General features: G+C 39.1%; 1 protein-coding gene across 1 annotated transcript in view; it reads left to right on the plus strand.

Moving 5' to 3' along the window:
- The window catches only part of F5 (coagulation factor V), a gene marked incomplete at both ends in the record, with an annotated part of 91,602 nt that overhangs the window by 44,251 nt on the left and 21,265 nt on the right, over positions 1-26,086 (plus strand). The window contains 6 exons of the mRNA XM_079697575.1: positions 7,087-7,264; positions 8,832-8,931; positions 16,670-16,881; positions 17,997-18,147; positions 20,486-20,698; positions 21,905-24,740. Of these exons, the coding sequence (XP_079553701.1) occupies positions 7,087-7,264; positions 8,832-8,931; positions 16,670-16,881; positions 17,997-18,147; positions 20,486-20,698; positions 21,905-24,740 (3,690 nt within the window). The remainder of the gene's footprint in view (positions 1-7,086; positions 7,265-8,831; positions 8,932-16,669; positions 16,882-17,996; positions 18,148-20,485; positions 20,699-21,904; positions 24,741-26,086) is intronic.

Here is a 26,086-nt window from a genome sequence, read left to right on the forward strand (position 1 = left end):
GAACCTACCTCAACATAATAAAGGCCATATATGACAAACTCACAGCAAACATCATTCTCAATGGTGAAAAACTGAAAGCATTTCCTCTAAGATTAGGAAAAAGACAAGGATGTCCACTCTTGCCACTATTATTCAACATAGTTTTGGAAGTCCTAGACATGGCAATCAGAGAAGAAAAAGAAATAAAAGGAATACAAATTGGAAAAGAAGACGTAAAACTGTCACTGTTTGCAGATGACATCGTACTATACATAGATAATCCTAAAAAGGCCACCAGAAAACTACTAGAGCTAATCAATGAATTTAGTAAAGTTGCACAATACCAAAAAAATGCACAGAAATCTCTTGCATTCCTATACACTAACAATGAAAGATCAGAAAGAGAAATTGAGGAAATAATCCCATTCACCATTGAAACAAAAAGAATAAAATACCTAGGCATCTACCTACCTAAGGATGTAAAAGACCTGATGAAAGAAATCAAAGATGACACAAACTGATCGAGAGATATACCACGTTCATGGATTGGAAGAATCAGTATTGTAAAACTGACTATGCTACCCAAAGCAATCTACAGATTCAATGCAATCCCTATCAAATTACCAATGGCATTTTTTTTTTTTTTTACAGAACTAGAACAAAAAATCTTAAAATTTGTATGGAGACACAAAAGAGCCCGAATAGCCAAAGCAGTCTTGAGGGAAAAAAACAGAGCTGGAGGAATCACACTCCCTGACTTCAGACTATACTACAAAGCTACAGTAATCAAGACAATATGGTATTGGCCCAAAAACAGAAATATAGATCAATGGAACAGGATAGAAAGGCCAGAGATAAACCCGTGCACCTATAGTCAACCAATCTATGTCAAATGAGGCAAGGATACAGAACGGAGAAAAGACAGTCTCTTCAATAAGTGGTATTGGGAAAAATGCACAGCCCTTGTAAAAGAACGAAATTAGAACACTCCCTGACACCGTATACAAAAATACACTCAAAATGGATTAGAGACCTAAATGTAAGACCGGACACTATAAAACTCTTAGAAGAAAACATAAGAAGAACACTCTTTGACATAAATCACAGTAAGATCTTTTTTGACCCACCTCCTGGAGTAATGGAAATAAAAACAAAAATAAACAAATAGGGCCTAATGAAACTTAAAAGTTTTTGCACAGCAAAGGAAACTACAAACAAGACGAAAAGACAACACTCAGAATGGGAGAAAATATTTGCAAATTTTTCAAATATTTGAATCAATGGACAAAGCATTAATCTCCAAAATATATAAACACCTCATGCAGCTCAATATCAAAAAAACAAACAACCCAATCCAAAAATGGGCAGAAGACCTAAATAGACATTTCTTCAAAGAAGACATACAGATGGCAAAGAAGCACATGAAAAGCTGCTCAATATCACTAATTATGAGAGAAATGCAAATCAAAACTACAATGAGGTATCACTTCACACCAGTTAGAATGGGCATCATCAGAAAATCTACAAACAACAAATGCTGGAGAGGGTGTGGAGAAAAGGGAACCCTCTTGCACTGTTGGTGGGAATGTAAATTGATACAGCCACTATGGAGAATGGCATGGAGGTTCCTTAAAAAACTAAAAATAGAATTACCATAAGACCCAGCAATCCTACTATTGGGCATATACCCTGAGAAAACCATAATTCAACCAGACACCTGCACCCCAATGTTCATTGCAGCACTATTTACAATAACCAGGCCATGGAAGCAACCTAAATGCCCATCGACAGATGAATGGATAAAGATGTGGTACATATATACAATGGAGTATACTCAAGCCATAAAAAGGAATGAAATTGGGTAATTTGTAGAGACATGGATGGACCTAGACACTGTCATACAGAGTGAAGTAAGTCAGAAGGAGAAAAGCAAATATCGTATATTAATGCATATATGTGGAATCTAGAAAAATGGTACAGATGAACCGGTTTGCAAGGCAGAAATAGAGACACAGATGTAGAGAACAAACATATGGACACCACGGCAGGGAAGCAGTGGTGGGGTGGGGGGGGAGACTGGGATTTACATGTATACACTAATACATATAAAATAGATAAATAATAAGAACCTGCTCTATAAAAAATAAATAAAATAAAATTCAAAATAAAGAAATAAATGTAAAAAAGCACCTTGTATTTAGTTCACATTCAATAATTAATAAATTTTATTTTATAATCTGAAAAGACAAAAATAAAAACACTTAAAAAACAAGAAAGAAAGAAAGAAAGAGGGAGAAAGGGAGGGAGGGAGGGTGGGAGAGGGAGAAAGAAAGAGAAAGAAAGAAAGAAAGAAAGAAAGAGAGAGAAAGAAAGAAAGAGAGAGAGAAAGAAAGAACAGGAAGGGAGGGAGGGAGGGAGGAAGGAAGGAAGGAAGGAAGGGAGAAGGAAAGAAAGAAGAAAGGAAGAAAGAGAGAGAGAAAGAGAGAAAGAAAAAAAGGAAGGAAGAAAGAAAGAATCTTAACTTTATACCTCAAGTAACTAGCAAACTAAGCCCAAAGGTAGCCGAAAGAAGTAAATAAAAATTAGAGAAAAAATAAATGGTGTATAGAAAGACAATGGAAAAGATAAACATAACCAAGAGTTAGTCTTTTGAAATGATAAACAAAACTGACAAACCTTTAGTTAAGCAACGAAGAGAGAGGACTCAAATAAATAAGATTATAACTAAAAGAGGAGACATTACATCTGATACCACAGAAGTACAAAGGATCATAAGACACTACTATGAACAATTATATGCCAACAAATTGGATAAGTAGAAGAAAGGAAAAAGTTCCTAGAAACATATATCCTACCACGACTGAATCAAAAAGAAATAGAGGGCCTCCCTGGTGGCGCAGTGGTTGGGAGTCCGCCTGCCGATGCAGGGGATACGGGTTCGTGCCCCGGTCTGGGAGGATCCCATGTGCCGCGGAGCGGCTGGGCCCGTGAGCCATGGCTGCTGGGCCTGCGCATCCGGAGCCTGTGCTCCGCAGCGGGAGAGGCCGCGACAGTGAGAGGCCCGCGTACCACAAAAAAAAAAAAAAAAAAAAAAAAAAAAGAAATAGAAAATCTGAACAGATGAATAACAAGTAAGAAGATTGAATCAGTAATCCAAAACCTCCAAACATAGAAGCCCAGGACCAGATGACTTCACAGGTATATTGCACACTAATCCTCAAACTCTTCCCAAATATTAAAGAGTAGGGAACACTTCCAAACTTATTTTACAAGCCTAGCATTATTCTCATACCAAAGCTGGATAAGAACAATACAAGAAAAAAATTACAGGCCAATATCCCTAATGAACATAGATGTCAAAAACATTATCAAAAGATTAGTAAACTGAATTCAACAGCACATTAAAATTATCATAAATGATGATCGAGTGAGATTTATTCCTGTGATTCAAGGATGGTTCAACATATGCAAATCAATAAATAAGAAGTACCACATTAAAAATGAATAATAAAAATATCGTTATCTCAGTAGATGCAAAAAACAGGCATTTAACAAAATTCAACATCCTTTCATTATAAAAAACTCTCAACAAGTTAGGTATAGAATGAATGTGCTTCAACACAATAAAGGTCATATATGACAAACCCAAAGCTAACATAATACTCAGTGGTGAAAATCTGAGAGCTTTTCCTCTAAGATCAGGAACAAGACAAGGATGCCCATTCTTGTCACTTTTATTCAGCATAATACTGGAAATTCTAGCCAGAGCAATCAGGCAAGGAAAAAAAATAGGCATCCTAATCAGAAAGGAAGAAGTAAAATCGTCTCTATTTGCAGATAATGTGATATTATATATAGAAAAACACTTGAGACTCTACCAAAAATCTATTAGAATAAAGAAATTCAGTAGTTGCAGGATAGAAAATGAACATTATAAAAATCAGTTGAATTTATATACACTAACAATGAACAATCCAAACAGAAATTAAGAAAATACTTCCATTTACAATAGAATTTTTTTTTAAAGAATAAAATACTTAGGAAATTTAACCAAGGTGGTGAAAGATCTACACACTGAAAACTATAAGACAGCAATGAAAGAAACTGAAGAAGATACAATCAAATACAAAGATGTCCTGTGTTTATGGATTAGAAGAATTAACTTTGTTAAAATGCCCACATTACCCAAAGTGATCTACAGATTCAATGCAACCCCTATTAAATTCCAATGGCATTTTTCAAAGAAATAGAAAAAAAAGAAACAATTCTAAAATTCAGATGAAACCACAGAAGACCTTAAATATCCAAAGCAATCTTGAGCAAGAAGAGCAAAGCTTGAGGCATCACACTTCCTGATTTCAAACTATACTACAAAGCTATAGTAATCAAACAGTATAATAATGGCATAAAAACAGACACATATACCAAATAAACAGAAGTAAGCACCCAGAAATAAACCCACGCATATATGGTCAACTAATCTTTGACAAAGGCACTAAGAATACACAATGAGGAAAGGACAGTCTCTTCAATAAATGATGGTGGAAAAACTGGATATCCATATGCAAAAAAGTAAAATTAGACCCTTAACTTACAGCATAGACAAAAATTAACTCAAAATAAATTAAAAACTTAAATGTAATACCTGAAACCATAAAACATTGGTCTTGGCAATGATTTTTTTGGGTATGACACCAAAAGCATAAGTAACAAAAGGAAAAATAAACAAGTGGGGCTACATCAAGCTGAAAAACTTCTGCACAGCAAAAGAAACAATCAACAAAATAAAAATATAACCTACAGAATGGGAGAAAATATTTGCAAACCATATATCTGATAAGAGGTTAATATCCAAAATATAAAAGGAACTCATGTAACTCAATGGCAAAACAAACAAACAAACAAAAATAGCCTAATTAAAAAAATGGGCAAAGTATCTAAATTGACATCTTTGTAAAGAAAACGTACAGGGACTTCCCTGGTGGTGTAGTGGTTAAGAATCTGCCTGCCAATGAAGGAGACATGGGTTCGATCCCTGGTCCGGGAAGATCCCACATGCCATGGAGCAACTGAGCCCGTGCACCACAACTACTGAGCCTGCACATCTAGAGCCCGTGCTCTGCAACAAGAGAAGCCACTGAAATGAGAAGCCTGTGCACCGCAACGAAAGAGTAGCCCCCGCTTGCCACAACTAGGGAAAGCCCGCACACAGCAATGAAGACCCAATACAGCCAATAAATAAATAAATAAATTTAAAAAATTAAAATTGTCAACTGTGGTAAAATAAAAGAAAACATACAAATGGCCAATAGGCATATGAAAAGGTGTTCAGCATCACTAATCATGAGGGAAATGCAAATCATATCCATGATGAGATATCACCTCATACCTATGAGGATAACTAGGATGAAAAAGAGGTAACAACTGTTGATGAGGGTGTGGAGAAAATGGAATCCTTGTACACTGTTGGTGAGAATGTAAATTGGTGCAGCCTTTATGGAAAACAGTAAGGAGCTTCCTCAAAAAATTAAAAATAGAACTACCACTTCTGGGTATATATCTAAAGGAAATGAAGTCAGTATATCAAGGAGATATTTGCACTCCCATGTTCATTGCAGTTTATTCATGATAGCCTACATATGGAAACAACCTGAATGTCTATCAATGGATAAATGAATTTTTAGAAATATGGTTTATATATACAATGGAATATCATTCAGCCTTAAAAAAGAAGGAAACCCTGCCATTTGTAACAACATGGATAAACCTGCAGGACATTAGGCTAAGTGAACTATTCCAGACACAGAATTACAAATATTGCATGATCTCACTTATATGTGGAATCTGAAAAAGTCAAACTCATAGACGCAGGGAGTATAATGGTGGTTGCCAGGGGTTGGGAGGTGAGGGGAATGCAGAGACGTTGATCAAAGTATACAAACCTTCTGTTTCAAAATAAATAAGTTCTGGAGACCTGTTATAGTTAGTAACACTATAGTTAATAACACTGTATTGTACACTTGAAATTTGTTAAGACAGTATATCTTAAGTGTTCTCAAAATTTTTAAAAATTAGTAACTAGGTGAGGTGATGGAAGTGGTAATTAGCTTGACTGTGGTAGTCGCATATATTCATATATAAATTATTATGTTGTACACCTTAAATACATACATTTGTCAATTATACCTCAGTAAAGCTGGAAAAATGCAAAAAAACTTCAAGGTATAGTATGGAATATATAAATAGCTGCCTTTTTTTCAAGGAGTGAAAGGATAAGAATATTTATATTTGCAAGTCATATTTGCATAAAGATGCTATGGAATTATACACATGAAATTAATATAAGTGAATATTTAGAAAATGCAGGAAGGGTTAGGGAAGTGGGGTTGAGATAAGAATCCAGAACTCTCTAGCAGTAGTCAGTGATTTTTATTGTGTAAAATAAACACATAAAATGGATAAACTCTACCATGGAACTCTGCTTTTGCAAACTAAGGCTATAAAAAGGACCAAGGGGGAAAGTGGTTCATGTTGCTTCCCCCAAATCATTTATTGCAGTAGTTACAGAAGATGGGTGAAGGCAGTTGGTTTTCAGATGGCACCAGGATTGGGTAGATGGTAGAAGAGATAGCCCAACAGCACAGAACTTATGTTTAATAAAGACAGCAGAAGCTTCCTAGAGTGGGAATGTGCTTTTAGAGATTGAGAAATACCTGGAAAGCCAATAAGGATATCATAAGTTAAGTGATAAGAAATACTTAAGAAAAATTCATAGTGTATCTTATCCTTTCATCCAAGTAGACCTTTCAGAGATAGTGAAGGTCTACTCTAGAAACCATAGTGACAGGAAGATATAAGTAGCTGGTTCTAACCATGATTAAGACTTTATCAATGGTGGAGGAGACAGATCAGAGGTTTCACGTTTTCCAACTAGAGAGAAGGTATCAGGACTTTGCAAGCCACATTAAGGTTTGTTTGTTTTCCTTAAGGAAACTAGCATTTTAGCTAATTCAACAGCAGAACTTCTAAGCATAAGGGTTTCCCTATCATACTGGGGTCTCTACTTGAGAAAATGATTTAATCTTTTAAATTTTATTTCACTTTAAGAAAGTACAGATCTCTGCATTTGGATAATTTCTCAAACCAAATTGGAAAACATTATAAGAAGGTTGTCTACAAACAGTATCAAGATGCATCCTTCACCAAACGCCTGGAGAATCCCGATATCAAAGAAGATGGGATCTTGGGCCCTATTATCAGAGCCCAGGTCAGAGACACACTTAAAGTAAGTAACAGAAATATAGAACCATGGAAGAAATTAAATAGTGAAAACAAGATTATAAGTACTGGTTATTTTTTTAATGTGTCCATATAATTTTAAATTAAAATGCAGCTTTAATTTTTATTTAGTATTTGCACTTATTGTAGCCTATCTCATAATACAAACAATCTGAGACAGTTTATCAAATTATAAAGGAATAAAACAAGGAGCCAATGTAATTGGGGTGAAGGATAATATGGAGACAAACAAAATAAAGCCAAGGATAAGATAAGTATAATGAGACACATACCATATGCTCCTGTAATGTTGTCAACAAATTTTGTCCCAAGCTTTCTAGCAGCCAAAGTGAAAAGGGAACTAGGTCAGGGCAGGAGTCACAATAGTCATAAAAGAAGCACAGTTTCCCCTACTACTGAGACTTAAGAGGAATTTCTCCCATGGATCCTTAAAAAAGAGCACGCTGTGTGATGTAGTAGATGGAATCCTTGATAAATTCCTACTGGTACCTAAATTTATAAATTTATAAAATAAATTTATAAATTTAAAAATTACAAAGCTTTTTAAAATAATGTTTCTCATTATAGCTGAGAACATAACCCAACTGAATGAAAACAATTCATCAATGTGGTCTAGGTATGTAGTTCTCTGATGATTGGTCTCTGATGAAGGTAAATTTTGATATGTTTCAAGAACACTGAGTGTTCTTCAGACAGTTTTCCTTAAATGCTGTGTCACATCATCACCTTATCTTCTGATAAGAACTAGACAGCAGAGAATTGAAAGCTGCAATCTTTGGCAAGATTCTAGAATGCAGATAATCTGCAGATTAAGGATGATCCAGATGCTTTGGCAAGCAAGTAGAAGATAAGATTAAAATTCTCTTCTGAAGATTAAGCAGGCTAACTAGGACTCCTGTGTGCATAAAACTCCTCCCTTCACCTCTTCATGGGAATGAACCAAGAGGATATCAACAGACAAGGCCAATTCTGTTCATTTAAAAAATAACAAAAGGGCAGAAAGCAGCCTTTCTCTGTTCTCTTTCCCTTCCCTCATTTCTGATCCCTTTTAGGTACTCTTAGAAAGTGGAAATATGCCTCATTGGCAATTCAGGATCTGGCCATTTTCTGTGCCCCATCAAGAAGATGACTTGATGACAGGGTTCTGGGGGATGTGGCAGGCTCGAGAAGGTGATCATGGTTTAAGAGAAGAGAAGGAGCAGGTTCAAAGGCAGATGTGGTCCAAGCTGAAAGGAGAGGGGACAGGGGATGGCGACCAACTTGGAGAGAGTGATATACTGTGAGGAAAATGTCACTTCTAAGGTTAGACTTCTTTTCCATTTTCCACCTTACTATGTGAGTGGAACTCTCTCAGATGCGTCTGTCAGGTGATGGGGAGAGGTTGCCACTCAGATAAACAGCATTAGTTTGCATTGACATAAACACACACACACACACACACACACACACACACACACACACGCTATCCCACAAGTAAATATGCAAAGCTAGCATCCTCTGTTCTCATGATGGACCTTAAATCCTGAAATAATGAATTTGAGTTAATTTTGTAGATCATGTTCAAAAATATGGCCAGCCGCAGCTACAGCATTTACCCTCATGGTGTGACCTTCTCTCCTTATGAAGATGAAGTCAACTCTTCCTCCACCTCAGGTTTGAACCTTTCACTTCTACTGAATGAAACTATTGACTTCTGAGATGTTGCCATGTTCCTCCTTGCCCAGCAGTATAACTTATACAGTCAGGTAGTATACGTATAGGGGTATCCTCAAAGTCACAACCAAACACTGCTCACTTCAGGGATTTTTTTACCCTAATGATTACAAACTATGGTGTCCTTGGTTAGTGCCATAAGTGGCCTCTAGTGGACGAATATGTAATAGCTACATGCTATCCAGAGTTCTATCAAGTGGAACTTAATATAAAAATAATATTCCTGGGAGCCGGAGGAAGATGGCGGAAGAGTAAGACGCGGAGATCACCTTCCTCCCCACAGATACATCAGAAATTCATCTACACGTGGAACAACTCCAACAGAACACCTACTGAACGCTGACAGAAGACCTCAGACCCCCCAAAAGGCAAGAAACTCCCCACATACCTGGGTAGGTCAAAAGAAAAAAAGAATAAACAGAGACAATAGGATATGGACGGGACCTGCACCAGTGGGAGGGAGCCGTGAAGGAGGGAAGGTTTCTACACACTACAAGCCCCTTCGCGGGCGGAGACTGCAGGTGGCGGAGGGGGAAAGCTTCGGAGTAGCGGAGGAGAGCACAGCAACAGGGGTGAGGAGGGCAAAGCAGAGAGATTTTGGCACAGAGGATCGGTGCCCTCAGGCACACACCAGCCCGAGAGACTTGTCTGCTCGGCCGCCAGGGCGGGCGGGGCTGGGAGCTGAGGCTCGGGTATCGGCTTTCAGTCGGAGCGCAGGGAGAGGTCTGGGGCTGGCGGCAGGAAGAGAGCCTGAAGGGGTTAGTGCTAGCCCGGAGGGAGTCCGGGGAAAGGGTCTGGAGCTACCGGAGAGGCAAGAGACTTTTTTCCCTTTTGTTGCCTGGTGCGCGAGGAGAGGGCATTCCCCTCCCTCCCCTCTGCCTGAGTGAGCCAGAGCCCCCGAATCAGCGGCTCCTTTAAACCCGTCCTGTCTGAGCGAAGAACGGACGCCCTCCGGCGACCTACGCGCAGAGGCGGGGCCAGGTCCAAGGCTGAGACCCGGGAGCTGTGAGAGCAGAGACGGAAATCTCTCTGTGCAGCCTCCGAGGCAGCGGATTAAAGCTCCACGGTCCATTTGATGTGCCCTGCGTCTGTGGAGTGCATGAATGGACAGCGAATCATCCCAAATTGAGGAAGTGGACCTTGAGGACAAGATTTAAGACTTTCCCCCCTTTTTTTTCCCTCTTTTTACAACGAATTATCTCAAATTAAGGAGGTGGACTTAGCAAGATTTCAGACTTTTCGCCCTTTTCCTCTTTTTACAACGAATTATCCCAAATCGAGGAGGTGGACTTGGAGAGCAAGATTTTTGATTTTTCCCCCTGCTCTCTTTTTGTGAATGTGTAAGTGTAATCTTCTGTGTAAGATTCTCTCTGTATAGCTTTGCTTCCACCATATGTCCCAGGGTTCTTTCGGTCCGTGTTTTTTTTCAATAATTACTTTTTAATTTTAATAACGCTACTATATTTCATACTTTATTCTATTTTACTTTACCTGCTCTTTCTTTTTTTCCTCCCTTCCCTTCCTCCCTCCGCTCCTCCTTTCCTTCTTTCTTTTTCTTTCCTCCATCCCTCCCTCCCTCCCACCCTTCTTCTTTCCACTTTCTTTTTCTTTCCTTCCTCCCTCCCTCCCTCCCTCCTGTCTTTCTTTCTTTCTTTCCTTCCTCCCTCCCTCCCTCTCTTCTTCCATTCACTCTTCCTTTTGCTTTCATTCCTCCCTCCCTCCCTCCTTTCTTTCCTTTCTTTCCATCCTTCCTCCCTCCCTCCTTTCTTTCTTTCTTCCTTCCTTCCTTCCTTACTTCCCTTCTTCCTTTCTTTCAATCTCTCTTTCTTTCTTCTACTAATTATTTCTTTCTACTTTTTCTCACTGTTATTCTGAGCCGGGTGGATGAAAGGCTCTTGGTGCTGCAGCCAGGAGTTAGTGCTGTGCCTCTGAAGTGGGAGAGCCAACTTCAGGACACGGGTCCACAAGAGACCTCCCAGCTCCACATAATATCAAGCAGCGAAAATCTCCCAGGGATCTCCATCTCAACACCAGCACCCAGCTTCAGTCGACGACCAGCAAGCTACAGTGCTGGTCACCCTATGCCAAGCAACTAGCAAGGCAGGAACACAACCCCACCCATTAGCAGAGAGGATACCTAAAAACATAATAAGGCCACAGGCACCCCAAAACACACCACCAGACGTGGACCTGTCCACCAGAAAGACAAGATCGAGCTTCAACCACCAGAACACAGGCATTAGTCCCCCCCACCAGGAAGCCTACACAACCTACTGAAACAACCTTAGCCACAGGGGACAGACACCAAAAACAACGGGAACTACGAATCTGCAGCCTGCAAAAAGGAGACCCCAAACACAGTAACATAAGCAAAATGAGAAAGCAGAAAAACACACAGCAGGTGAAGGAGCAAGATAAAAACGTACCAGACCTAACAAATGAAGAGGTAATAGGCAGTCTACCTGAAAAAGAATTCAGAATAATGATAGTAAAGCTGATCCAAGATTCTATTTCCCAGATCCAAAATCTTGGAAATAGAATAGACAATATGCAAGAAACAGTTAACAAGGACCTAGAAGAACTAAAGATGAATCAAGCATCGATTAAAAACACAATAAATGAAATGAAAAATACTCTAGATGGGATCAATAGCAGAATAACTGAGGCAGAAGAACGGATAAGTGAGGTGGAAGATAAAATAGTGGAAATAACTGATGCAGAGAAAAATAAAGAAAAAAGAATGAAAAGAACAGAGGACAGTCTCAGAGACCTCTGGGACAACATTAAACGCACCAACATTCGAATTATAGGGGTTCCAGAAGAAGAAGAGAAAAAGAAAGGGACTGAGAAAATATTTGAAGAGATTATAGTTGAAAACTTCCCTAATATGGGAAAGGAAATAGTTAATCAAGTCCAGGAGGCACAGAGAGTCCCATACAGAATAAATCCAAGAAGAAATACGCCAAGACACATATTAATCAAACTGTCAAAAATTAAACACAAAGAAATCATATTAAAAGCAGCAAGGGAAAAACAACAAATAACACACAAGGGAATCCCCATCAGGTTAACAGCTGATCTCTCAGCAGAAACTCTACAAGCCAGAAGGGAGTGGCAGGACATAATTAAAGTGATGAAGGAGAGAAACCTGCAACCAAGATTACTCTACCCAGCAAGGATCTCATTCAGATTTGATGGAGAAATTAAAACCTTTACAGACAAGCAAAAGCTGAGAGAGTTCAGCACCACCAAACCAGCTTTACAACAAATGCTAAAGGAACTTCTCTAGGCAAGAAACACAACAGAAGGACTATACCTACAATAACGAACCCAAAGCCATTAAAGAAATGGGAATAGGAACATACATATCAATAATTACCTTAAATGTAAATGGACTAAATGCTCCCACCAAAAGACACAGAGTGGCTGAATGGATACAAAACCAAGACCCATATATATGCTGTCTACAAGAGACCCACTTCAGACCTAGAGACACATACAGATTGAAAGTAAGGGGATGGAAAAAGATATTCCATGCAAATGGAAATCAAAAGAAAGCTGGAGTAGCAATTCTTATATCAGACAAAATAGACTTTAAAATAAAGACTATTAGAAGAGACAAAGAAGGACACTACATAACGATAAAGGGATCGATCCAAGAAGAAGATATAACAATTGTAAATATTTATGCACCCAACATAGGAGCACCTCAATACATAAGGCAAATACTAACAGCCATAAAAGGGGAAATCGACAGTAACACAATCATAGTAGGGGACTTTAACACCCCACTTTCACCAATGGACAGATCATCCAAAATGAAAATAAATAAGGAAACACAAGCTTTAAATGATACATTAAACAAGATGGACTTAATTGATATTTATAGGACATTCCACCCAAAAACAACAGAATACACATTTTTCTCAAGTGCTCATGGAACATTCTCCAGGATAGATCATATCTTGGGTCACAAATCAAGCCTTGGTAAATTTAAGAAAATTGAAATTGTATCAAGTATCTTTTCCGACCACAATGCTATGAGACTAGACATCAATTACAGGAAAAGATCTGTAAAAAATACAAACACATGGAGGCTAAACAATACACTACTCAATAACGAAGTGATCACTGAAGAAATCAAAGAGGAAATTAAGAAATACTTAGAAACAAATGACAATGGAGACACGACGACCCAAAACCTATGGGACGCAGCAAAAGCAGTTCTAAGGGGGAAGTTTATAGCAATACAATCCCACCTTAAGAAACAGGAAACATTTCGAGTAAACAACCTGACCCTGCACCTAAAGCAATTAGAGAAAGAAGAACAAAAAACCCCCAAAGTTAGCAGAAGGAAAGAAATCATAAAGATCAGATCAGAAATAAATGAAAAAGAAATGAAGGAAACGATAGCAAAGATCAACCAAACTAAAAGCTGGTTCTTTGAGAAGATAAACAAAATTGACAAACCATTAGCCAGACTCATCAAGAAAAGAAGGGAGAAGACTCAAATCAGTAGAATTAGAAATGAAAAAGGAGAAGTAACAACTGACACTGCAGAAATACAAAAGATCATGAGAGATTACTATAAGCAACTCTATTCCAATAAAATGGACAACCTGGAAGAAATGGACAAATTCTTAGAAATGCACAACCTACCAAGACTGACTCAGGAAGAAATAGAAAATATGAATAGACCAATCACAAGCACTGAAATTGAAACTGTGATTAAAAATCTTCCATCAAACAAAAGCCCAGGACCAGATGGCTTCACAGGCGAATTCTATCAAACATTTAGAGAAGAGCTAACACCCATCCTTCTCAAACTCTTCCAAACAATTTCAGAGGAAGGAACACTCCCAAACTCATTCTACGAGGCCACCATCACCTTGATACCAAAACCAGGCAAGGATGGCACAAAGAAAGAAAACTACAGGCCAATATCACTGATGAACATAGATGCAAAAATCCTCAACAAAATACTAGCAAACAGAATCCAACAGCACATTAAAAGGATCATACACCATGATCAAGTGGGGTTTATTCCAGGAATGCAAGGATTCTTCAATATACGCAAATCAATCAATGTGATACACCATATTAACAAGTTGAAGGAGAAAAACCATATGATCATCTCAATAGATGCAGAGAAAGCTTTTGACAAAATTCAACACCCATTTATGATAAAAACCCTGCAGAAAGTAGGCATAGAGGGAACTTTCCTCAACATAATAAAGGCCATATATGACAAACCCACAGCCAACATTGTCCTCAATGGTGAAAAACTGAAACCATTTCCACTAAGATCAGGAACAAGACAAGGCTGCCCACTCTCACCACTCTTATTCAACATAGTTTTGGAAGTTTTAGCCACAGCAATCAGAGAAGAAAAGGAAATAAAAGGAATCCAAATTGGAAAAGAAGAAGTAAAGCTGTCACTGTTTGCAGATGACATGATACTATACATAGAGAATCCTAAAGATGCTACCAAAAAACTACTAGAGCTAATCAATGAATTTGGTAAAGTAGCAGGATACAAAATTAATGCACAGAAATCTCTGGCATTCCTGTACACTAATGATGAAAAATCTGAAAATGAAATCAAGAAAACACTCCCATTTACCATTGCAACAAAAAGAATAAAATATCTAGGCATAAACCTACCTAAGGAGACAAAAGACCTGTATGCAGAAAATTATAAGACACTGATGAAAGAAATTAAAGATGATATAAATAGATGGAGAGATATACCATGCTCCTGGATTGGAAGAATCAATATTGTGAAAATGACTCTACTACCCAAAGCAATCTACAGATTCAATGCAATCCCTATCAAACTACCACTGGCATTTTTCACAGAAGTAGAACAAAAAATTTCAAAATTTGTTTGGAAAAACAAAAGACCCCGAATAGCCAAAGCAATCTTGAGAACGAAAAACGGAGCTGGAGGAATCAGGCTGCCTGACTTCAGACTATACTACAAAGCTACAGTAATTAAGACAGTGTGGTACTGGCATAAAAACAGAAAGATAGATCAGTGGATCAGGATAGAAAGCCCAGAGATAAACCCACGCACATATGGCCAACTTATCTTTGATAAAGGAGGCAGGAATGTACAGTGGAGAAAGGACAGCCTCTTCAATAAGTGGTGCTGGGAAAACTGGACAGGGACATGTAAAAGTATGAGATTAGATCATTCCCTAACACCATACACAAAAATAAGCTCAAAATGGATTAAAGACCTAAATGTAAGGCCAGAAACTATCAAACTCTTAGAGGAAAACATAGGTAGAACACTCTATGACATAAATCACAGCAAGATCCTTTTGGACCCACCTCCTAGAGAAATGGAAATAAAAACAAAGATAAACAAATGGGACCTAATGAAACTTCAAAGCTTTTGCACAGCAAAGGAAACCATAAACAAGACCAAAAGACAACCCTCAGAATGGGAGAAAATATTTGCAAATGAAGCAACTGACAAAGGATTAATCTCCAAAATTTATAAACAGCTCATGCAGCTCAATAGCAAAAAAACAAACAACCCAATCCAAAAATGGGCAGAAGACTTAAATAGGCATTTCTGCAAAGAAGATATACAGACTGCCAACAAACACATGAAAGAATGCTCAACATCATTAATCATTAGAGAAATGCAAATCAAAACTACAATGAGATATCATCTCACACCAGTCAGAATGGCCATCATCAAGAAATCTAGAAACAATAAATGCTGGAGAGGGTGTGGAGAAAAGGGAACACTCTTGCACTGCTGGTGGGAATGTGAATTGGTACAGCCACTATGGAGAACAGTATGGAGGTTCCTTAAAAAACTAAAAATAGAACTACCATATGACCCAGCAATCCCACTACTAGGCATATACCCTGAGAAAACCATAATTCAAAAAGAGACATGTACCAAAATGTTCATTGCAGCTCTATTCACAATAGCCCGGAGCTGGAAACAACCTAAGTGTCCATCATCGGATGAATGGATAAAGAAGATGTGGCACATATATACAATGGAATATTACTCAGCCATAAAAAGAAACGAAACTGAGCTATTTGTAATGAGGTGGATAGACCTAGAGTCTGTCATACAGAGTGAAGTAAGTCAGAAAGAGAAAGACAAATACCGTATGCTAACACATATATATGGAATTTAAAAAAAAAAAATGTCATGAAGAACCTAGGGGTAAAACGGGAATAAAGACACAGACCTACTTGAGAATGGACTTGAGGATATGGGGAAGGGGAAGGGGAAGCTGTGACAAAGGGAAAGAGAGGCATGGACATATATACACTACCAAACGTAAGGTAGATAGATAGTGGGAAGCAGCCGCAGAGCACAGGGAGATCAGCTCGGTGCTTTGTGACCGCCTGGAGGGGTGGGATGGGGAGGGTGGGAGGGAGGGAGATGCATGAGGGAGGGGATGTGGGAATAGATGTATATGTATGACTGATTCACTTTGTTATAAAGCAGAAACTAATAAAAAAAAAAATAAAAATAAAAAAAAAAATAAAAAAAAATAATATTCCTTTCCCAACACTGATTCTAACAAGAGCTCAATTATTTTAAATTATTCATTCATTTATTATTTACTTATTTGTTTATTTAATTTATTTCCATGAAATAATTTTGAAAATCGAAAACAATTTTGACTATATTTTCTTTCAGGCAGTAACACCATGATCAAAGCAGTTGAACCAGGGGAAACCTATACTTATAAGTGGAACATCCTAGAGTCTGATGAACCCATGGAAAATGATGCTCAGTGCTTAACAAGACCATACTACAGTAATGTGGACATCACAAGGGACATTGCCTCTGGGCTGATAGGGCTACTTCTAATTTGTAAGAGCAGATCCTTGGATAAGCGAGGCATACAGGTATTTTGTCCTTGAAGTAACCTTTCAAAAATTCCAGGAATTTCTTCTGACTGGAACAGATTAGTTCTCCTTGTTAAATAATGGGGCTTTTGCTTCTAGAGAACCAGAAAATATTAAGTAGTCCTCTTTAGTGTGTATGTAACAATGCTTATTCCTTTAGTTACTTTTTTGTCTTGTCTATTTCCATATGGACTTTCACTGGAAAAGGCAAGTCTACAGTGTGATACTGTATTTTGTTTGCTTGTTTCAAATTCCAGATCTGTCCCGTGCTATGTGATGAGCAAGTCACTTAGTTTCTCTTAATTTCTTCCTTTCATCAAAAGGGTATTACCCCTCCTAAAAATTTTATAGGGTTGTTTCATGGCTCAATGAGATACCATCTGGTAAAAGTGTAAAGCTCTGTACCAGTCCTCGTTATTTTTAGAGACCTGCAATAGGGAGAGAAAGGAGAGATACAGGCAGACATAGTTTGCAGACATAGTTTCTCATGAAGTTGAACCCAGACAATGGTCTATCTCTAGCAAGACCAATTTATACAGAAGAATGTGAACAAAGATATGGATCTTCTGACTTTATCTTCATCGAAGAATAAAAGCCTCATATCATTAACTTAAAATTCCCAATTAGGCTAAGCTATAATCAAAGAAGTCTCATCCCAAGGCATATAAAATAAATATATGCCTAGAAAATGCCGAAAGAGACATTTGGAAGACCCTAATTTATTGAGCTAGGAAAGGAAACAGGTAGGGAGAGATATAAAACTTTCCTACTGCCCCCTTCTTTTTTATCCTTTGCAACTATTTGGAGCACATCCAATCAATCATTCGAGTTGAAAGGTGATAACAGAGATAAACAGAATTACAGTTGCTACGTTGAAATGGGATTTTTCTATTAGGATATTTTAGTCTCTGAATTTTCTGATCTGCTCTGTTTGCCTTGACATGCTACCTTTGGCTCTAACAAGGGCTTTGTACACAATGGGCTCTCACAGATGTCTGAATTTATGGCTTCATTGGACCCAAGACCTGTACCCCTTTGGTTTCTGAGAACTCAGGGTTGTAGTTAATCAATCTGCTAGGACGTTAATCACTGAACACAGCCCTTTTACCCTCCAGAGGGCAGCAGACATCGAGCAGCAGGCTGTGTTTGTTGTGTTTGATGAGAACAAGAGCTGGTACATTGAGGACAACATCTACAAGTTTTGTGAAAATCCTGAGAAGGTGAAACGTGATGACCCCAGGTTTTATGAGTCAAACATCATGAGCAGTAAGTCGGAGCACTCTTTTTGTCCATCAGTTTTTCACTCCTGTGGTTGAAGTGTGATTTTCCTAGAGGAAGACACATGGATTAGAATCCACTCACTCCTTACCCTCACTTCCAGTATAGGGATTTGGTGATGAAATTACTGGGTGATATTATAGAAATCTTTTTACAGCATGAGGTAAAAAGCTTGTTATTCTTAGAAGTCTTCTTGGTCTCCTGCTCCAAATGTGTGTGTGTGTGTGTGTGTGCATGCATGCACACGTGTGCATGTGCACTTGCTCTGAGCAGGTAAGAACAGGGTGTGGGATGGATGGTGAGGGAAGAGGCCTTGGTCAGAGGTATCTGGGGATTTTAGAATGGGTGCAAGGTGAATACTCTTTATGTCCAGGGCAGAAATATTAAGTAGTCCTCTTTAGCATGAATGTAACAATGCTTATTCCTTTAGTTACTTTTTTGTCTTGTCTGTTTCTTATTTCTGCCAGGGCAGAAACAGGGTAAATAATCCAAAACTGGATTGTCAAATCAAACTAAGGCAAAATGCATATGGGGAGACATGAGTCTTGGAAAGTCAATCCATAAAGAAGTTTTAAGTACACAGTAAGAAGTTCAGAACAGAAAGAATTCCCTGAGCCAAGGTTCAGGCTTTTGCTACAGTTTTAAAGTCAGTGCCCAAAGCCACTGGCATGGGAAGTCTGGGAGAGATTTCACTGAGCCAGCTGGAAGCAAACTTCTCCACAATGGTCATCCTCCCCTTCCTCAGAGTTGAGAGTCACTATTATCACTTTCTCTGATAAGTAACCACAGGTACGAGGATGGTTTCTCCATGGTCTGTTCATATAACTTCAGGCAACAACAATTGGGGATTCTCAGAACTGGCAGGTGCCAGGAAAATAATTTGAAATAGGGAGTTAGCCTCAGCTTTCTGTACTTAATTTCATTTTGGCAATGAATCTGTCATAGTTCTAGACTAGTGCTGTCCGTTAGAAATTATATATGAGCCACAATATAATTTAAAATTTTCTAATAGGCATATTAAAAATTAAAGAGAAATATATGAAATTTATTTAATAATGTTTAATTTAATATATCATAAACATTATCATTTCAACATATAATCAATATTAAAATTAACGAAATTTACTTTCTTACTAAATCATTGAAATCCAGTGTGTATTTTATACTCACAGCACATCTCAATCCAGATTACCCATATTTTGAGTGCCCAATAGTCACTGGTGGCTAGTGGCTACCAAATTAGTGCAGCTATAGACCATTTAGAAAAGCTTCCTGAATGAGGTACAAACTAAAAACACATTGTGTCAGCTATTCGATAAATATTTAAGTTCTCACTAGTTCTAGGCATTGTACTAAGATTAGGACTATAGTGGTAACCTAGGCAGACATGGATCCTGCCCTTATAGAAATCATATCTGTGATTTTATTACCATGCTTAGTATATAAGTAGACAATGATACTGACTAAAACTGTATCCCTTGGGAAGAGAATGAAAATGTCTGAACTTGATAGTTGAGTGCAAACTAGAGATTATATAAATGCTAAGACAGAGCAATTAAAATTGCAAAATGTGCTAAATATGCTTGATTTTTAGGGACATTACTTTGCATTCGATAACTAATGTGTTGAGGATATGGGGAGGGGGAAGGGTAAGCTGGGACAAAGTGAGAGAGTGGCATGGACATATATACACTACCAAACATAAAATAGATAGCTAGTGGGAAGCAGCCGCATAGCACAGGGAGATCAGCTCTGTGCTTTGTGACCGCCTGGAGGGGTGGGAGGGAGGGAGACGCAAGAGGGAAGAGATATGGGAACATATGTATATGTATAACTGATTCACTTTGTTATAAAGCAGAAACTAACACACCATTGTAAAGCAATTATACTCCAATAAAGATGTTAAAAGAAAAAGAAAAAAATAACTAATGCGTCAAGAATCTGTATTTCTTATATTATGCTTTTTCTCCGGGTAAAATTACTCTAGACAAAATTCTAAGTTACCTTCGGAATATCTTTAAAAGCAGAACCTAGAGTACAAACTATTTAATATACACTTAACAAATGGTTAAATAGATCAATGTGAATGAAAAGGCTTTGTCTTTATCCTGACATTTCTCCCTTGGCTAACTTAGGAGAATAAGCTCTCATTTGAAAAGTCTGAGTTTGATCTTCCAGTTACACGTTAGATTTGGTAAAGCTTATCTCAGATAATCACTGCTTAGATGCAACCAAATTACCATTGGGATATTTACCATAAGTATAGTTAGACACATTCCCTTTTGTTAGCATAGGCCTGATGTTTCAACAAATTTCACTCTTTCAGCTATCAATGGCTATGTGCCTGAGAGCATACCCATACTAGGATTCTGCTTTGATGACACCGTCCAGTGGCACTTCTGCAGTATGGGAACCCAGAATGACATTTTGACCATTCACTTCACTGGGCACTCATTCATCTATGGAAAGAAACATGAGGACACCTTGACCCTCTTCCCTATGCGTGGGGAATCTGTGACTGTCACAATGGATAATGTTGGTAAGAGCTTGGACACTTAAAGGGAACTCTCTGATCTACCCGGTCTGCTGCAGCTCTCCGGACTACCATGGTTCCTGGGCTTCTCTCTCTGATCCCTTGCAGGCTTTCTTTTCAGGACTACTCATGATTTCTATTTGGGGAATTAATTACTTAAATGGGTCCAGTCCTTTATGTGCGTTCCATTTATCCTTCTCTGGGCTAAGTGAGAAGTAAAGATACAACAGTAAAAAGATAAGGCATGACTTTGAGAAGAAAGCGTGAGCATTTAGCCACAAAAGAGCATTTCTTTTATCAAAATGCCTTTTTCAGCTTTATAAGACAGCCATCCCACCCAAGGGTTAGTGATCATCCAATATAGTGCCTTAGAGGCTGGCTTCAGAGACAGCAGTGTCATGGAAAGCACATGGGCTTTGGAATTCATCAGACCTGGGTTCAAATCCTGCTTTGCCACTTGATATCTGTGTAGCCTTGGACAAATTACTCCACCTCACTAGGCCTCAGTTTATTCATCTGAAAAACAGAATAATAATACCTTACAGAGTTGCTTTGACCATTAATTGTTATATGTGCCAAGTGCCTAGGACTCAGTAGACAATCAACATGTGGTAACTATTGAAGACTTTCCAGGAAATCTTCAGTGTGCCAGCAAATCATACCATTTCAAAGAAACTCAAAACTGCCCTAGGCCCACCTGAATTATTTATTACTTAGAAACATCTATATGTCTCTTATTTGTGGGGGTAAACATCATCATCTTCCCCCTAACTCCAGCTCTCTAACAAAATGTGCAACTCACAAGATGCTTATGATATTCAAAGTCCATTTCATTCTTGATTCATCCCTTTAAAAATATATTCTAAAATAGTGACTCTCAAACTATCTGTGCTGAAAGTTTTTTTCTCCCTAATTTTCACTGACCAATACTTTGGGTCTATATTCTGTTAAATGAGATAAGTATGCTGATCACATGATTGGATGCCATAGAAATGTCAAATTACTAAAAGGTTTCCTATACACTTTACTCTTGATTTCTTTCCTTATGTCACTGTGGAACAGTAACCAACAGTTCACAGATCAGTTGTGGTCCATAGACCACAGTATCCCTGATGAAAGTTCACTGGAAATTATCTGCCACAATGGACCATAGGGTTTTTATACCTTTTTCTGTACTCAGAGCTCTCTGTTCTCTCTGTCTCTATTTTGTAGGAACTTGGATGTTAACTACCATGAATTCCAATCCAAGAAGCAAAAAACTGTGGCTGAGATTCAGGGATGTTAAGTGTATCCGGGATTATGATGATGACTTACATGAGATTATATACGAACTTTCAGGATCTACATCCCTAACTACAAGGAAAATGCGTGATTCTTCAGAAATCAAAGATAAAAATAATGATGCTGACTATGATTACCAGAACAAACTGGCTTTATCATTAGGAATCAGGTCATTCAGAAATTCATCATCAAATCAGGAGGAAGATGAGTTCAATCTTACCGCCCTGGCTCTGGAGAACAACTCTGAATTCATTCCTCCAAGTACCAACAGAACTGTTGGTTCAAATTCTTCTTCCCCAGGTAACATTAGCAGGCTTATTGCCAATAACTTTGCACAACTTCTGAAAATTTTTCCTCACCCAGAAGCCACCACAGCTGGTCCCCCGCTAGGACACACCAGCTTAGATAAGAACTCAGTTCTCAACCCACCCACAGCAGAGCATTCCAGCCCTTATTCTGAAGACCCTATAGAAGATCCTCTGTACTCAGATGTCACAGGGATAAGCCTGCTTCCATTTGGTACAGAAGAATTCAGAAATCAAGAACGTGCTAAACGTAAAAGATTCAAGGCAGGAAGAGGCCGAGCAGCAAAGCATAGGTTCTCCCAGATGGAATTCCCAGCACATAAAACTGGTAGACATTTAAGCCATGGCAACTCTTCTTCTTCCAGAATACGGCCCTGGGAGAACCTTCCCAGTGATCTGTCACTCTTACAACAAAAGGATCCATCTAAGATTCTGAATGGGGAATGGCATTTGGTTTCTGAGAAAGGCAGTTATGAAATAATCCAAGATACTGATACTGATGAAGATAAGCTGCCAAACAGCCCCCAGAATGACTCAAGGACTTGGGGAGAAAACATCCCTTTTAAAAACAAGCATGGAAAGCAGAGTGGCCACCCAACGTTTTTTGTAACTAGACATAAACCTCTACAAGGAAGACAAGATGGAGGAAATAGTAGATTGAAGAAAGGCCTTTTTTTAATTAGGACACGAAGAAAGAAAAAGGAAGAGAAGCCTGCACACCGTGTTCCTCTATCTCCGAGGAGTTTTCACCCTCTGAGAGTAGAGGCCAACACCCTATTTTCAGACAGGAGACATAATCATTCATTGTTACTCCACACATCCAATGAAACATCTCTTCCCGCAGACCTCAATCAGACATTCCCCTCTATGAAACTTAGCCTCATAGCCTCACTTCCTGATGGTGATCAAAACCCCCCAAATGACACCAGTCAGACAAGCTCCCCTCCAGATCTTTATCAGACAGTGAGCCCAGAGGAACACTATCAAACATTCCCTATTCAAGACTCTGATCCAATGCACTCCACTACAGTCCCCAGTCACAGATCTCCTCCTCCAGAGCCCAGCCAGATACCCGACTATGACCTAAGAAACAAGGCCTTCCCTACTGATGTTAGTCAAACGTTCCCTTCCTTGGAACTTGAAGTCTGGCAGACAACCACCTCTCTAGACCTCAGTCAGCCATCCCTCTATCCAGATCTCAGCCAGACCACTCTTTCTCCAGACCCTGGACAGGAGACTCTCTCTCCAGACCTCAGCCAGACAACACTTTCCCCATATCTTAGCCAGAAGACTCTCTCTCCAGACCTCAGTCCAATGGCCCTTTCCCCAGACCTTGGCCAGGAGACTCTCTCTCCAGACCTCAGCCAGACAACGCTTTCCCCAGACCTCAGCCAGGAGACTCTCTCTACAGACCCTGACCAGATGGCTCTTTCCCCAGACCTTGGCCAGGAGACTGTCTCTCCAGACCTCAGCCAGACAACACTTTCCCCAGACCTCAGCCAGGAGACTCTCTCTATAGACCTTGACCAGATGGCTCTTTCCCCAGACCTTAGCCAGGAGATTCTCTCTCCAGACCTCAGCCAGACAACGCTTTCCCCAGACCTTAGCCAGGAGACTCTCTCTCCAGACCTCAGCCAGACAACACTTTCCCCAGATCTTAGCCAGGAGACTCTCTCTCCAGACCTCAGCCTGATGGCCCTCTCCCCAGATCTTGGCCAGGAGACTCTCTGTCCAGACCTCAGCCAGACAACGCTTTCCCCAGACCTCAGCCAGGCTCTCTCTCCAGACATCAGCCAGACAGTTCTTTCCCCAGACCTCAGCCAGGAGATTCTCTCTCCAGACCTCAGCCAGACAACCCTTTCTCCAGACCCTGGCCAGACAACACTTTCCCCAGACCTTGGCCAGATGACTCTTCCCCCAAACCTCAGTCAGATGCCACTTTCCCCAGACCTCAACCAGGCAACTCTCTCTCCAGACATCAGTCAGACATCCCTTCCTCTTGATCTCAGGCAGACATCACCTCCTCTAGATCTCGATCAGACATCCCACACTTCTGAATCTAGTCAGTCATTGCCTCTCCCAGAATTTGGTCAGACTTTCCCTTATGCAGATCTTGGTCAGATGCCATCTCCTCCACCACACTCTCCACTAAATAACACTTTTATACCAAGAGAATTTAATCCACTGGTCATAGTAGGCCTCAGTAGAGATGATGGAGATTACGTTGAAATTATTCCAAGGCAGAAGGAAGAGAGCAGTGAAGAAGACTATGGTGAATTTGATTTTGTGGCCTATGATGACCCTTACCAAACTGATCTTAGGACAGACATCAACTCCTCCAGAAATCCTGACAACATTGCAGCATGGTACCTTCGCAGCAACAATGGAAACAGAAAAAATTATTACATTGCTGCTGAAGAACTATCCTGGGATTATTCAAAATTTGCACAAAGGTTTGGCCAGTTCTCTCCTTTTATATTCTCACTTTTCCACTACTGCTAAAAAAAGTAATTACAGCAGTCTAAGGAGATGATTCTGGGCAAATTATACGAAGTGTAACTTATACTAAGTATCATTTAGTTTCCCTATTGCAACTTGGCCTATACTGTTTCCTTTAATTCCAAGATTAGCTTCTCTACTTTAGGTGACATCTGGACAATATAAGAGCGATCACTCTAAGAAGTCTATGATATTTTGTAGTTAAATTAGCCCCCTCCTCTCTCTTCTTTTCTCATCACACATGTTCCTACCTCCCCTACTTGCTCCAATGCAGAGCCCAACCTATCCATAGCTATAGGCTAATCAATATGATTTCATTGAAGTTGGCTTCAAATCCAAATTTGTGATGTAGAAATCTCCTTTTGCAATTACTTATTTAACAAAGACATTTTAAATTGTTTACTGATCGATATAAAGTATATAGCATCTTGGTGAAGATTAATTCAAATTCCATAAGATTCCAGTAGCAGAGGCCAAGGGTATAAAGTAGCTTAGAAACAAAAAGCAAGTTTATACCCTCAACTGAGCCATTCATTACATAATGATTTATCTTGATTTAAACTTTTATTTTAACTTGGTTTATAGACTCACTCAGTCAATAACTCTTTAATGAGTACTTATTCTCTCCTAGGCATTGTGCTAAGTGCTGAGACTATAAAAGAGAATATAAACACAGGACTCCTGCCCTGATGGAACTTATGTCTAGTTGGGCAGGAAGATATGAACCAAGTGCTCACATAAATAAGTGTAAAAATTAACCATGATAAAGACCAATAAGGAAAGGTGATATATGGAGATATGAGAACTGGGGAGTCTGACTCTGGAGAAGCGGCATTTGAGCTGAGATCTGAAGATGAACAGGAGGTAGAGAGGGCAGAGCATTCTAGACAGAGAGAACAGCATGATGAAGGCCCTGAGGAAGGAGGAAGTCCTGAAGCTGAAGACCTGTAGCTGGAACTCAAGAAGAGGGTGGGTGCTAGGAAAGTGTTTGGCTAGCTCTGCAGAGATCAGATGCCACTAGGCTTTGTGAGCCCTGGGAAGAATTTTGATGTTTTTCAAAGAGCAATGAGAAACCCTTCAAAAGCTTTAAGCCATTCCTAGTTTACTGGAATATGTCAGTTCCTTTCCCGAACCTTGTTACTTGCAGTCTTTTTAATGAAGGAGTTACACGAAGTGGCCCCCAAGATCTGCTGCAGCTCTAATATTTTAGGGTTCCAGCCACTCTTCAACCATAGAGTTGAATGAGTTGATGCAATTTTGTAAGTGGCCTGACTTACAACAGAGAGTTTTTAAGGGAGCCACATGCATT

The sequence above is a fragment of the Hyperoodon ampullatus genome (assembly GCF_949752795.1).
Source record: "Hyperoodon ampullatus genome assembly, chromosome: 2".
NCBI classification, from domain to species: Eukaryota; Metazoa; Chordata; class Mammalia; order Artiodactyla; family Ziphiidae; genus Hyperoodon; species Hyperoodon ampullatus.